Source organism: Suncus etruscus, chromosome 2, assembly GCF_024139225.1.
Source record: "Suncus etruscus isolate mSunEtr1 chromosome 2, mSunEtr1.pri.cur, whole genome shotgun sequence".
Classification (NCBI taxonomy): Eukaryota; Metazoa; Chordata; class Mammalia; order Eulipotyphla; family Soricidae; genus Suncus; species Suncus etruscus.
The window spans coordinates 151,276,183-151,292,299 of record NC_064849.1 but is presented as its reverse complement, the minus strand read 5'-3'; the positions used below and the strand labels follow the sequence as shown (position 1 = coordinate 151,292,299).

Genomic DNA, 16,117 nt, shown 5'->3' with positions numbered 1-16,117 from the left:
GAAGGTAAAATCCAAATGGATTAAAGACCTTGATATCAGCCCCCAAACCATAAGATATATAGAACAGCACATAGGCAAAACACTCCAGGACATTACAGGCATCTTCAAGGAGGAAACTGCACTCTCCAAGCAAGTGAAAGCAGAGATTAACAGATGGGAATATATTAAGCTGAGAAGCTTCTGCACCTCAAAGGAAATAGTGCCCAGGATACAAGAGCCACCCACTGAGTGGGAGAAACTATTCACCCAATACCCATCAGATAAGGGGCTAATCTCCAAAATATACAAGGCACTGACAGAAATTTACAAGAAAAAAACATCTAATCCCATCAAAAAATGGGGAGAAAAAATGAACAGACACTTTGATAAAGAAGAAATACAGATGGCCAAAAGACACATGAAAAAGTGCTCCACATCACTAATCATCAGGGAGATGCAAATCAAAACAATGATGAGATACCACCTCACACCCCAGAGAATGGCACACATCACAAAGAATGAGAATAAACAGTGTTGGCAGGGATGTGGAGAGAAAGGAACTCTTATCCACTGCTGGTGGGAATGCCATCTAGTTCAACCTTTATGGAAAGCAATATGGAGATTCCTCCAAAAACTGAAAATCTAGCTCCCATACGATCCAGCTATACCACTCCTAGGAATATACCCTAGGAACACAAAAATACAATACAAAAACCCCTTCCTTACACCTATATTCATTGCAGCACTATTTACCATAGCAAGACTCTGGAAACAGCCAAGATGCCCTTCAACAGACGAATGGCTAAATAAACTGTGGTACATATACACAATGGAATATTATGCAGCTGTCAGGAGAGATGAAGTCATGAAATGTTCCTATACATGGATGTACACGGAATCTATTATGCTGAGTGAAATAAGTCAGAGAGAGAGAGAGAAAAACGCAGAATGGTCTCACTCATCTATGGGTTTTAAGAAAAATGAAAGACATTCTTGCAATAATAATTTTCAGACACAAAAGAGAAAAGAGCTGGAAGTTCCAGCTCACCTCAGGAAGCTCACCACAAAGAGTGATGAGTTTAGTTAGAGAAATAACTACATTTTGAACTGTCCTAATAATGAGAATGTATGAGGGAAATGGAGAGCCTGTTTAGAGTACAGGCGGGGGTCGGGTGGGGAGGAGGGAGACTTGGGACATTGGTGATGGGAATGTTGCACTGGTGATGGGTGGTGTTCTTTATATAACTAAAACCCAAACACAATCATGGATGTAATCAAGGTGTTTAAATAAAAAAAAATCTAAGGTCAAAAAAAAAAAAAAAACAGTCATCCACAGAATGGGAGAAACTGTTTACCCAGTAATCATCAGATAAGGGGCTAATATCTAAGATATACAAGGTACTGTCAGAACTTAACAAGAAAAATAACATCTAACCCCATCAAAAAATGGGGAGAAGAAAATGAACAGTCATTTCTTCAAAGAAGAAGTACAGATGGCCAAAAGGCACATGAAAAAAAGCTCCACATCTCTAATTATCAGGGAGTTGCAAATCAAAACAACAATAAGATACCATCTCACACCACAGAGACTGACACACATCACAAAGAACAAGAACAAGAACAACCAGTGCTTGTGTAGATGTGGGGGAAAGGAACTATCATTCATTGCTGTGGTTATCCCACTATCTAGTTCAGCATTTCTGGAAAACAATTTGGGTATGCCTTAAAAAACTGGAAATTAAACTCTCTTAGGATCCAGCAATGCCACTACTAGGGATATACCTTAGGATCACACAAATACAATACAATAATGCCGTCTGCACTCCATTGTTTGTTTCAGCTCTATTTATAATAGCCAGAATCTGGGAAAAAAAAAACAGATGCCCAACAACAGATGAGTGGCTAAAGAAACTGTAGTTCATCTACACAATGGAATACTAAGCAGCTGTTAGGAAAATGAGGTCATGAAATTTGCTTGTACATGGATGAACATGAAGAATATTATGCTGAGTAAAATATGTCAGAAGTAGAAAGATAAACACAGAATAATTTCACTCACCTGTGGGATTTAAGAAAAATAAAAGACAGTATAGTAATAATAGCAGTGCATGTTTGCTTACCACAAACAGTGGGGGAGAAGGAAAATGGGAGGACATTGGTGGCAGAGAAGTTGCACTGGTGAATAAGGTGTGCATTTTATGACTAAAACCCAATTACAAATATGTTTGTTACTATGATGCTTAAATAAAGAAATATTTTTAAATAGGACTTCTTTACTGTCCAGTTTGAAAATTACCTGTGCCCATCAACTTAAGGCTAAAGTTAAGCCAAAGATGTTTGTTTAAAATATGTTACACTTTTATTATTATCTACTTAGATGGTAGTACTCAAGTTTTCCCACTGTTTATATATAGTTTTTGTAAGTAGTACTGAGAAAACAAGCTCTAGCAATGTTTTGGGAACATTTTTAAAGATCTATTTTGATACTATCAAAACTGTTTTGAAGTACCAATTGAAAAAAGTAAAATCTTTTTTAATTATACTTATGTTCATTGTAATTACTTATTATTTATTCATTGAATTCACTTATTTACTTATTTATTATATTTATTTCAATTAACTCTTGAAAATTTCCAGAGGACATAAGTCATCCATAACGGATTTTGCTTTAACATTTAACCCAATAGATTTAATTGATCATGGGGCTGGAACAATGGTACAGTGATTAAGACATATATATATAGCATGTGGCCAATTTTTATTTGACTCTGGCACCACATATGGATCCCCTGAAAATTGCTGAGAATTAGCACTGAGCAACAGAGCAAGAAGTAATACCTGAGCACACTTGGTTGTGGTCAAGAAAAGAAAAACAATTTTATTTAGTATGAAAACTCAGAAAATATTTTCTTTTATGACAAATTTCTGTACCAACTAACACTCTCTCTTTGGTACTAGTAATATTTTAAAATTTCAAATCTCATAAGCAAATGTAAAATCATACTTTAAAAAATAACTTTCAATCCTTTATTTACAACTTGGTTTTCTCTGGGAAGAAAGTATGTGCTTGGAAACTCACTGAAAACAAAGTCAAGGGACTTTGTACATCTGAAATCTATTATGTACCCAGTTTGATGCATATAGTTGGGTGAAATAAAGATTATTGTTGCACTAGTAAAGATAGTTGTCATTAATAGTATGAGTGAGACAATAACATCAACTCATGCAGACTGGTTTTAATCACTAATTAGTCAACTATGAACATAAGCTGTAACGTAGACATATAATTTGAATGAAGCAGGGAAAACAGTCTGAATTTGTAAATCACTTAACTCTTTGAAAAGCACTTTCTGTTAAAATTATTTATTTTTAATTTTAAGTTTGTTCAAAATAAAAATGAATCTCATAGAATTTTAAAAACTCTTATTTCTGTCTCAATTCTTCTAAGAATTGTATACAGGACTTATATTTTGACACTCACAATCTTTTTCTCTTATAATAGCTCTCCTCTTTATCCATCTCCATATGTAAACATATACCTCCTTATATTTTTATTTTTTTATACATTTAAAAAGACCAATTTATAACATGGTTAGAATGGCCATTAAAGGTATTCATCTGCTCTATAGTTTCAGGTTGGGAAGTTTGGCCACATCTGACAGTACTTGCAGGCTCATACTAGCCCTATGCCTTAAGGTGACTTCTAGAGTTACTTTGGGGGACCAGGGTCTGCCATCTGCAAGAGAAGCCCCTTAAATTCCACCTTTGATATCTACTCCTACTATTCCATTGTAAAGACTAGAAAACAGTGGGAGATTTTGGAGTTGACTTTATATAGTTGATATTACATCTACCATTTCATGAGAGAATTTGCATTTGAAACACAAAGATTGTCTGTAAGGTTAATATAAAAAGAAGTCTGTGCACATAAGAATTGAGGCAAGAGAGTATCTGCTTCCCTTTAGCTTAGGTTATTTTACATACTGTCTGTGTAGGTGGAAATGCTATCCATGATAACTAAGCAATGTTGCACAGAACCTTGTATTTAACGGACAAGCCAAGGGTGAGTAATCAGTGTTGTGGGAGTCCCAGGAAAAAACATTCTGGGAATACTGAATTTTGAACTTTTTTCAGCAGCAGTTAAATATTGTCATTTAATGTGCTCGAATACTTAAAGATTCATTTGATTTGGTTTGGATTATTGGCAAATTTAAACTTCCAAAATTAAATCTTGTGTTGTAGTCTCATTCTAAAACAAAGGATAGCAAAATTTTAATATGACATGTGGTGCCTCATTTGTTTTTCTTTTGTGGAGGCACACTAACAGTGTTTGGGGTTACTCCTGGCTCTGCATTTAGGGGTCATTCCTGGTGGAGCTCCGGGGACCATATGAAATATTAGGGATCAAACATGGGTTGGCTGCACGCAAGTCAAACACCCTACCCACAGTGCTATTGCTCCGGCCTATTTGGTTTTCTTTCTGGTTGACTAAGGGCTAGCTTTACACACTGTGGCCTATTTCCCAGTTTTCCTGGGAGAGTTATTTGTACCACATATTTCATAGCTCCTTCTTTTTATTTTCTAAAATATCCAGTTTGAATGATAAGTTATATGATTACACTAATCATAAACTTTTCCCCAAATTCTTATTGAAAATTGTCATGGAAATACAAAAGATTTCTTCATTTAATAACAAAAGATATGTAAAATAAGTAACCTTATTCTACCTATGGGTCATAGTGAGCTTGCAAACAGCATAGAAACACCTACACATAAGCATTTGTTATTGCTGCTCTTGCTTGGAAATAGAAACTGAAGACATAGAGTTTTCTGTTTGTAGTATCTGTCCAACTTTCTCCAATACCACTGTCCTCTGAATACAGAAGCACAGTGTTTTTTTTCTTTTTGCTCTTTTTTTTCTTCTCTTACTGTTCTTTTTTTATTCTAAACATTTTTAGAGTTTTTCTTTTTTTTTTCTTCATTTGTTTTGTTTTATTTTGTGTTGCTGTATTTGGGGGAGGGCACACCTAGTGGTGCTCAGGGGTTACTCCTGGCTCTGTACTCAGAATTTATTGCTGGCAGTGTTCCAGGACCATATGGGGTTCTGGGAGGTCAAGCCTGAGTGGCCATGTGCAATCAAAGGCAAATCAAAGGCCTTACTCACTGTACAATCGCTCTTACTCTAGGGTTCTTGTCATATCTTTCTTTTTTATTCCATTTTAAGAGTGAAGAGATCCATTTATGTTCAATACAAGACCATGGGAAATAAGAAGGTGATAGAAATGGCTGCTTTAAAATATTCATCCCCTGCCCAACCATTATCATTGTAGGTTTAGTTAGTTGATGTCTTTAAGTTCTACTGTTAAGTTATACTATACCTCCCTACTTTATATCTTTTTTATCTTCCTCATTCTTTGATGAATTCTAGCACTTTTGCTTGTCTTTACAAAGATTTTATTTTAGCAATAACTTTGAATATTTTCTTCTCTGGATCTGCTTCTAAGCCACCTTTGCCCAATAACACTTTTGCTAAATACCAACTTGTTTATTACTCAGTTTCAGCCCATAGATCACATACTCAGCTCTAGTTTAATGAGTTTTGAATAAGAGGCAAAGGAATTAGAAATACTTGGAATCAAATGGGAGCTTTCAGGTGTGGCTATGGATGAGTCATATACCACTACCAGCAAACTTCTTGGGTATTTCCTTGATTACCAGGTATTTTCCCATTCAGTAGGGTTTAAGCAGAATTCAAGTCATTTATTCAGCTGAACTCAGTTATGTTTTCCTGACAAATGAGTCCTTGAGCCTAATTAATTACATTAGTATTTTTTGTGGTCTGTTCTTGAAGATTTATTTTTATTCTTAAATTTATTTAAATTACCACTGGGCACAGAGATGATCTAATATGTGAAAAACTGCTAATAACTGACTCTACTTTGTGCATGAATGTAGTATGACTGTGGAATAACTGTAACCCTTATAGACTGTGTAGAAATGTAAAGTGGTCCAATCATTTTGGAGATGGGCTGTTCCTTATAAAGTTAAATATTTACCAACAAAAATTATTTAAATTAGATTGATATATTCAAACATTTTATTGCCATATAAATTAGGACAGATTATTAGCTACAAATTTGTTCTAAGTGGCAGTCTTCTATGATACTGTTTTATATTCTTTTGACATTGTTCATTTTTATTTATTTTTATCCTACTGAGAAATTTACGTTGTTCATTTTTAAATATTGAAAACATGAAGGCTTTCACAAAAATTTAACTGAAAGGGAGTCTTGCAATACTAGACATCTAAAAAATAAAACTACCCTGATACCAAAGATTTTCTGTACAGTGTTATTATAACTCCACTCACTAAGTAAGGATCAATTACCCTAGTTAACAAAGTAACCCCATTTTTGTCTGTCAAATGCCTCAATAGATTTGGGGATATAAATAGTGGAAAAGCAGTTGTTTTTAAGTTACAGTCCACTGTAACACTGAAAAACAAAGCAAAAAACAAATGAGCTGTTAGAAGGCAACACTCTGCTTTGAATTCATCAACAACATTGCATCTTCTGGTGGAAGTTTTCTTCTATTAAATATAAATATCTTTTAAACAGTAGAGCTCAAAGTCCTGGGACATCATATTTATTTTTACATATATTCTCCAAGTGTTTCATAATATAATTTGGAGAAACCATACACTTTTTATAGTTGGTTTTGTAAGTGGCACAATGAGTCTTGGTTTTGTATTTGGCACAATGAGTCAATTTAGTTCACATGTGATATCACTTGCAGTATTATAAGAAAAAAATTTAGGTGCCTGAGTCCCACCCACAGATACTTCAGGGTCTTAGTCAAGCCCTCAACAGCTAGTCTATAAGAAAACAATTAAGCACAAGGAAATTTGACATCTCCAATCGTAAAAGGAGTACTTCGTTTTTCAAAAAATCCAATGCTAATATCTAACTGTAATTCTCTGATGTAGAAAGGCCTGGTTTAATGCCTGAGATGGTACCCTGAATTTTACCAAAAATCCAATTGTTCCTGTTAGAACTCCTCCATTAGCCAGTCATTCCTATGTACTGCTGTTCTTTTTTCTAGTAACCTATGAAAAAAAAGTTCATAACATAAAAACTGTAAACTCATACCGATTGTTTGTATTTATTTATAAATATTTACTGAACATGTACTTCATACAAGCACTATGCAAAAACCAGCTATTTATTTATTTTTTGTTAATTATTTAATTTTTAATTATGAGAACAAGGATGCAAAGAAAGAGGACAAGGTAAAGTTACAGTGGAAGGACAATCACCCATAACATAAGTCTCAGAAGTCCCCTTGCTGATATCTTAACTTTGAAATTTCAGCCAAAGAACATTAAGATAAATAAGACAGAATCCATGTAATTACTTTGTCCCTCAAGTCCCCAGATTATAACACATTATAATATTTCTTAACAGCACACAAGGCAATCTAAAGCCATAAAACTTATGTAACTCCTTAAATATTACAGGCATAGTATTTTTTTACATTCCATATACAGGCATATTAGCTTAAGTTAACCTCAAATTTTAAGTGGGTTCTTTTTAAGGATTAGAGTCAAAGGAGCACAGTAAAAATGGTGTTAGAGTGGCAATTGTTTGCATAGGCCCACCAAAATATGAGGGACATGGAAAGAAATAACCTTGGCCTAAATACAAAGAGACCAGACCCCTGAAGTTTCCTGGCACAAGACCAACCTAGACTCCAGGCAAACTAGATCGTCCAATCCAAGACCAGCTATTTATTAAGGAGATACCTGTGAACAAAGCATATCTGAGTTCTGCATTTGTAAATGTCCACATTACTGGAAAGTTGAGTATTAGATGTGAGTTCACATTATAATTATTTTAAAAGCCTTGAAGGGCTATTTTCCTGTTTATGGATGGTAAATAAACAAAAGTTTGGACATGTAATTCAAGTTATTTAAAAATGACAATTCTTTTTCATTTCTACCAAAGAACAGAGTGTTTCTTCCATACCATTTTTCTTAATGGCTGTCTTTATTGATTTTCTCATTAAGATAATGCCTATTATTTTATTCTTCACATCATCCTCAGAACATACAATCTTTTACTTTTTTAAGCAATAGCAATCTTTACTAGCTTGAGGTGATATTTCATTTTTTTATTTGTATTTTCCAATAATTAATGGTGTGGTCACATTTTCTCATATCTGATCATTTGGATGCTTTTTTTGATAAATATGATGCAGTTACTTGTACATTTTGTTAGTGGAGCTATTTGTGTCTTTCTCTTAAACAATATAAGTTATAGATATATATATAGGATTATAGGCCCTTACAAATATTTTTCCTATTCCTTAGGTTGTCTTTTTATTTCATTGATCATTCTAACTGCACAGAAGTTTTTTATTTTATTTTAATTTTTATTGTGGCCAAAGTAAATTACAAATCTTTCACAGTGATATTTAAGGTACACAGTGACAATAAATGAGGGGCAATCCCACCACCAGTGTTGTCCTCCCTCTATCCCTGTTCCCACCATGCATCCCATATCTCTCTCCTTTACCAGAGAAGTTTTTTTAATTTTTTGACCTGTGTCTTCTAAATCATACCCAAAAGTTTTTACAAAGATTTCCATTCCATCTCACATTTTCTTCTAGAAGTTTTACAACTTCAAGTTTTATGTCTTAATTCTTTTTTCCATTTTGAGTTTATTTTGATGTATGGTGTCAAATGGAGGGGCCTAATTTCAATTTTTACAATAGATATCTTGTTTTATCATCACTATTTATTAAAACAGTGTTGTCCAGTGTTGTCCTCCTTCACCCCTGTTCCCAGCATGAATCCCTTCTTTACCTTCCAGAGTACTTGTGTAATTGGTCCCCACTTGTACAGCTTGCTGTAGATTGGGTATAGATTCTGTTGTCGTTGACTTTGGGTTTGATGTTCAGCTCTGATCATTTTTTATTTCCACTAAATGTTCATGCAAATCCAACAAAATTTTGATATTGAACTGAGCCTCCCACATGGAAGTGTTCTAGTTCTTTGAGCTAACACTTTAGTCCTGCTCTGTCCTTCTTTCTCAATATTGCTCTGATAGTTCAGGGTTGGTTTGGTTGTTTTCTTTCTTTTTTTTTTATTTAAACACCTTGATTACATACATGATTGTGTTTGGGTTTCAGTCATGTAAAGAACACCACCCATCACCAGTGCAACATTCCCATCACCAATGTCCCAAGTCTTCCTCCTCCCCACCCGACCCCCGCCTGTACTCTAAACAGGCTCTCCATTTCCCTCATACATTCTCATTATTAGGACAGTTCAAAATGTAATTATTTCTCTAACTAAACTCATCAATAATGCTGTTAGTGTGTGTTTCCATAACATCAGCAATTTTATATTTTTGTATTTATTTATTCTTCTGGGTTTATTTTTCCAGAATAATTTAAGTCAGTAGTCAGAGAAACATCTTCATCCCCAGTTTTTTATTGCAACATTTATTGATGAATGAATTGATAAAGAAAATGTGGCATGTAAATAAATTAAACTACTAGTCAACCTCAAACTAAGAAGGGAAATCTTCCATTTGTGATGGGCCAGAAGAACATTTTACTAAAGGAAATTAACTAAACACAGCAGGAGAAAAAATACTATATAATGTCATTAACATTTGGAATCTAAAATACTCTGAGAAGTATAAAGTATAAAGGTATTTGAATAAATGTATAAAGATATTGTAATGTTCAGTATGTTGCCTGCCTGTGGCTAATAGTATTGCATGATATACCTGTTTTTGTAAAGCAATAAATACTTTGTTAATTACTACTTAGTGAGAAGTGGGGGATTGGGGCCACACAAAATGGTTTTATTTCTGGCTCTGTGATCATAGATCATAGCTAGTGATTCTCAAAATACCAAAATAATGCTGATAATAATAATAATGAAGGGGATAAGAAGTAACATCACTTTAGGGAAAGATAGATATGTTTTCAGCCTTAATGGGAGTAATTCTTTCATTGATATATCTTGTTCCCAAACTTATTGAGACATAAATATTATATATACATACTAACATCAATAACCTATGTTAAGAATACATCTAAGTATGGGGCATAACAATTAGGAAGGGGATAATCTATTCGAAATTTTTATTGGTCAATAAATTCATATTAAATTTGAAAAAAGTGAAACCCTGGTGACAATCAAAAAGCACAACAAAAATAAAATATAAGTGCACCACCGCCACTCCACTTCACTCTGCAGCCCCGCATTTTTTATAGAACACGAACCCCATCACAACCCAGAGTAAGAATCACACTTCAAGTGTGACAATGGGGAAACAACGCAGGTCAACAGCATGCATAGAGAATGAAGATGGCATCTTTGATGGCTCAAAAAATGCCAACCACCAAATTAACCTCTCAGATAAGGAGTTTAGAACAGAAATATGGAGGATGTTCATAGAACTCAAAGAAAGCATAGATCGATCCGAACAGTCCACAGATATAGAAATCAGAAAACTCTGAACTAAAATAACAGGACTGAAAAATGCAGTAGAGGAAATGAAAAACTCTATGGAAAGCTTCTCCAATAAAGTAACAGCAGCTGAAGACAGAATTAGTGAGCTGGAAGATGAGAGGCATAACTCCATACAACATAAAAGATTGGAAAAGACCTCAAAGCAAGTAATCATACAATGGAAAAATACTCAAAGAATTTGAACAGATGAAAATAGAAATGTTCAAAAAATTCAACAGAAACAACAATATAAGAATAATTGGAGTCCCAGAAACCCAGGAAGAAAATCCCCAGGAAGAATCAACAGTCAAGAACATCATTACAGAGAAACTCCCAGAGATAAAGACTTCATGCAACCAAATCCGGCATGCCAGAAGAGTACCAGCTAAAAGAGACTCAAAAATAGCACCCCTAGACCCATCCTAGTCACAATGATGAATCACACAGATAAGGATAGAATAAAGAAAGCAGCAAGATCAAAAAGGGAAATTATATTCAAAGGAACACAACTGTGTATGTCCTCAAAAGAAAAAAACCCTACCTCACTCCCATCTTTGGGCATGGACATCAGTACAGCAGATATAACCCTTTTCTTACATGTAACCAATCTACCCAGATATGATCCCTGAAATCCCATATGTTCCCCCAAACATTGCCAGAGATTAGTTTGAATGCAGAGCCAGGAGTAACCCCTGGATATTGCCAAGCATGGCCCCAAAACAAACCAAATAAACAAAAACACCCTAGAATCCCAACTAAGTAAATTAAGCAAATATTCAGACATGTATTTTTATAATATCTTATATCATGTGGAGAATATATCACAATATTTGATCACTGGAAACTTAAATGAGGTCGGGTATTAATAATAAGTATTTTACCCATTATTCTTAAGCCATTTGAAAGCCTGATCCAAATTAGTAGCAAAAAAAATTAAAAGACCATGGGGCAGTATTATATGGAAATATGGTACATGGAATTTCTTGCAAATATTTGGATGTGGAGAGTGAAAAATGAAGTTAAGAATGATTTGCTTATCTCTAACCTGAGGGACTAGAAAAATGGTACAATCACCCATAGAAACTGCAATATTATGAGAAAAGCAGTTATTTATTTTTATTATTACCAGAGGAGAAATCATATATTTACATTATGTGCTGCTTCTTGTTTTAAATAATAACTAATCCTATGGGAAAACTTCATATCAAATTTGAAAACCTAAAAATTGCTTCAGTAAATTTAAACAATGAATAATTCATGTTTTATATCAGTCTTCTTTAATGTTGCTTTACAATTGTATTTTATGTGAATTATAAAATTAAAAAAGAACTAAACTGAGGGACTGGGAGATAGTAATGGGTAAGGGGCTTTCCATGCACACTGTCAACCCTGGTTCTATCCCTGGCATATCATATGGTGCTTTGAGCACCACCAGAAGTGATTCCTGAGTGCAGAACAAGGAATTAGCCCTAAGCATCTGCAGATGTGGCACTAAAACAAAGACAAAAAGAACCAAATTTATATCTAGCATTTCCTTTGTTTGTTTAATAATTTCTTTGTTTAAGCATCGTAGTTACAGAAATGTTCGTAGTGGGGTTTCAGTCATCAAATGTACACGACCCTTCACCAATGGAACTTTGCGCCATCAATGTTCCCAACCCCACCACACCACACCCTACCTGTATGTATAGGCATTCTACTTCTCTCTCTCTTTCTCTCTCTCTCTCTCTCTCTCTCTCTCTCTCTCTCTCTCTCTCTCTCTCTCTCTCTCTCTCTCTCTCTCTCTCTCTCTCTCTCTCTCTCTCTCTCTCTCTCTCTCTCTCTCTCTCTCTCCTCTCTCTCTTTCACTATCATTGACATGGTAGTTGTCAGTGCAGTTAACGCTCCCGCATTTACTGCTTTGTGATAAGTTTCTTATCATGAGTGAAACTATTCTGTGTCCATCCCTCTCTCTCTCTGGCTCATTTTCATATGCCCAGGCATATTATTCCAAAATAAAAAAGCATCTTTCTTTGTTAGAAAAAGTTATTAGAATTTAAAATTACCTGCAACATCTGAAAAAGTCTTTGTTTATTTAAAGTGGCAAAAACTATAAAATGTGACAATTTTATCATCCTTTTTTATTTTTTATTATAGTTATTATTCTTAGATTTGCCTTTGTAACTCAATGCCTAGTGAATCAAAGAGTGTATATTGTTTTGAAAATGTTCAGAGGCAGCCTTGCAAGTATTTCAATTCTAGAAAGAGTTTGTGACTTTTTATTCCACATAAACATTATTAGGAGGCTCCGTAGAGTACTTATTTCTTAGAAATACTGTTAAAATCCAGGGTGAATTTATTTCTCTTATATTTAATGTTGGGAATGAAATGAGTGTGATCCATCAGTATGAGCTCTTTTTGTATTGATAAATGAATTAGAAAATTACCTGAAGAAATTGCTTTAATTTTTGCTTTCAGTTATATGGAAACCAATAATTCTTGCATACCTTTGTACTTTACTATACATAATTCTTATTTTAGTTAAAAATGTGGAACTTCCCATGGAAAATGTTTCCTCATTTATACTTGCTATCTCAAATGAGAACTAAAACAGAAACTCCTATAATTACCATATTTTTGGTTTTGAGTCCATAGAATGCCAGGATTTCAAAACCTTAAGGGAACTGAGTGATTATGATATTGTGTAAATTTGTAAGATGATTTAATTTATTGACCAATTTTTATAGTTTGGGTTCTTATATTTTTAATTTTTATAATCTGAGCAACATATATTTTCCACTGGAGAAAATAAAGCATAAATAATAATGTATATCTTTTATATTGTTTCACAGAAAATAAATACTCCTGTAACCAGTAATGCAGATGTTCCTTTGGCTGATCCCGGAATGTACCAGTTGGACATTACATTAAGAAGGGGTCAAGGTTTAGCAGCCCGCGATCGAGGAGGTAAAAACAAAAGAACAGCATTATCTGAAAACTGATTTGATGTGTTTGTAACAAACATTTGATCTTTATTGTTGCTTAACTTAAAAAGTATCAGCTATATAATTTTAGTAGATTAAGTTTAATAATCTGATTGAAAATATTATCCGATTCTTAACATAGAATGAGAATTTGAGGCAAATTAAAAAAAAAACCTTTGAATTAATACCAACCTAGATATCAAGTTTAGGTTCCTACAAACTAATATCATGCAGGCATAATAGACTCCATAGTATTTATAATTATTGAAACAGTGATTTGCATCAATGAATCATATATCTGAATCCATATTCTAAGTCACCTCTAGTCAGATCTAGACCTTTTCTTGCTGCATAGATCTCCTTAGTTGAATCTTCTGAAATTCAGGATCCAGGTCTACCATCTCAACAGCACTGATAGTGATTTTCTGAGGCTCAGTTCTACTTCTCGTGGCAGGTTAGCTACTTAGAGGCCATGTTAAAGAACACATATGGTGAACACACCTTTATGGATTTCTAATCTGAAGACATTTTCCTGATTAACCAACTTAACTAGCTATAAAATAAGTCTCTTGAACCCAGTTTAATGGGAGAGTCAGAGATAAATTCTGAATGAGCTATTTAGTATCCTTTACTAATTCAAAATAGCAATCCTAAAGGTAGGTGAGTTTGGATATAACTCTTCATCCTAGAGTGAGAGCTAATAGAGCTACATGAACTCAGTCAGACAACCTAGACAGTAATCATGTTTCACTCCACTGTATATTTCCAATTTCTACCTTATTTGACAATAATCTTAGTGGAAGAAACAACATTAGGACTATATTTTGCAATTGCTTATTTCTGTCTCTAAAATAATAAATGAGAAAAATATCATTTAATGTAGAAGCAAGTTTTTAAGGACAAATATGATTAATAGATTTGGTATTTAATTAAAATCTAGTATACTACACTTTTGGGGAGGAACACACACGGTGATGCTCAGGGATTACTCTATACTCTGAGCTCAGAAATCATTCCTGGCAGGCTCAAGGGGACCATATGGTATGCTGGGAATCCAACTTGTATGCAAGACAAAACACCCTGTTCAGTTACTGCTTTAGCACCAATATATGACCATTTTTAATTAAATAATTTGGGGTGGGGGGCGTTGGGTCACACCTGGAAGCTCTCAGGGGTTAATCCTGGTTCTGTGTTCAGAAATTGTGCCTGGCAGACTTGGTGAATTATATGAGATGCCAGGGATCAAATCTGGTCCGTCTTGGGTCAGCAGTATGCATGGCAAACACCCTACCTCTAGGCTATCACTCTGGCCCAAATTAAATAAATTAGTTAGTTAAAATTCTATAATCAGGGGCTGGAATGATAGTAAGGTAAGCAGTAAGGTGTTTGCATTGCATGCGGCCAACCCCAGAGGGGTTCTGAGTGCAGAGCCAGGAGTCATCCCTGAGTACCGCCAAGTGTAACCCAAAAACACCACAACAATTTTTTTTATCACCATGAGATGAAAATATATTTATGACTGAATTTTATTGATAGTGTCCAACACCCTTTACCAGTTCATATTTCCCATAACCAGTGTCCCCTGTTTACCTCCAGCCCTCACCCAGGCCCTCTCTGGGTCTGTCTCTATGGCAGACATTTTTCTTCTCTCTTCTCTCTCACACTCCCTCTCTCCCTCTCCTCTCCTATCCTCCTCCTCTTTCTCCCCCATTTCCTTTTAGACAATATGGTTTGTCATATTGTTACTAAAGGATTATCCTGCATATCACATTACCTCTTTCCAGCATCTAGTTCTTGTATGACAATATTTTCTTTTTTTGTTTATGATGTATACAGATTTGTCTTTTTTTCCTTTATTTAAACATCTATCTTGATAACATATATGATTGTGATTGGGTTTCACTCATGTAAAGAACAGCCCCTTCAGCATACCTGAATAGCTTAATGAAGCAGGTCATAGAATTGGAAAGTACTCAACAAAAGGTCCCAAAAATAGGGAGACAGAAGGAAATAACAAAGCTGAGAGAAGAAATCAATGAAATGGAAACCCAAAAAATAATCCAAAAGATTAACAAAAGCAGAAGTTGGTTCTTTGAAAAAAATAAACAAAATTGATAGACCACTGGCAAAACTAACAAAGAAAGCGAGAGAAACTTGATAACTCATATTAGGAATGAAAAAGAAGAGATCACGACTGATATGGTAGAGATCCAAAGGGTAATCAGAAACTACTTTGAGAAACTCTATGCCACTAAAAATGAAAACCTGGAAGAAATAGATAATTTTTTGGACTCATAATATTCCACGGTTGAATGATGAGGATGTAGCATATCTAAACATACATATCACTATTGAGGAAATTAAGACAGTAATCAAATGTCTGCCCAAAAACAAAGTCCAGGCCCAGATGGATTTACTAATGAATTCTTTCAAACCTTTCAAGAGGAAATTCTACCAATCCTGGCAAGACTCTTTAATGAAATTGAAAAAACAGGAACACTTCCAAATAGCTTTTATGAAGCTAACATCACCCTGATACCTAAACCAGACAGAGATGCTACCAAAAAAAGAAAATTACAGACCAATATCGCTGATGACTACAGATGCAAAGATCCTCAACAAAATCCTGGCAAATAGGATTCAATGCCTC

General features: G+C 34.5%; 1 protein-coding gene across 1 annotated transcript in view; it reads left to right on the top strand.

Annotated features, from left to right (window-relative positions):
- MCTP1 (multiple C2 and transmembrane domain containing 1) overlaps window positions 1-16,117 on the top strand; it is a 397,320-nt gene that overhangs the window by 51,303 nt on the left and 329,900 nt on the right. Inside the window, exon 2 of the mRNA XM_049769129.1 lies at window positions 13,336-13,450. Coding sequence (XP_049625086.1) covers window positions 13,336-13,450 — 115 coding nt within the window. The remainder of the gene's footprint in view (window positions 1-13,335; window positions 13,451-16,117) is intronic.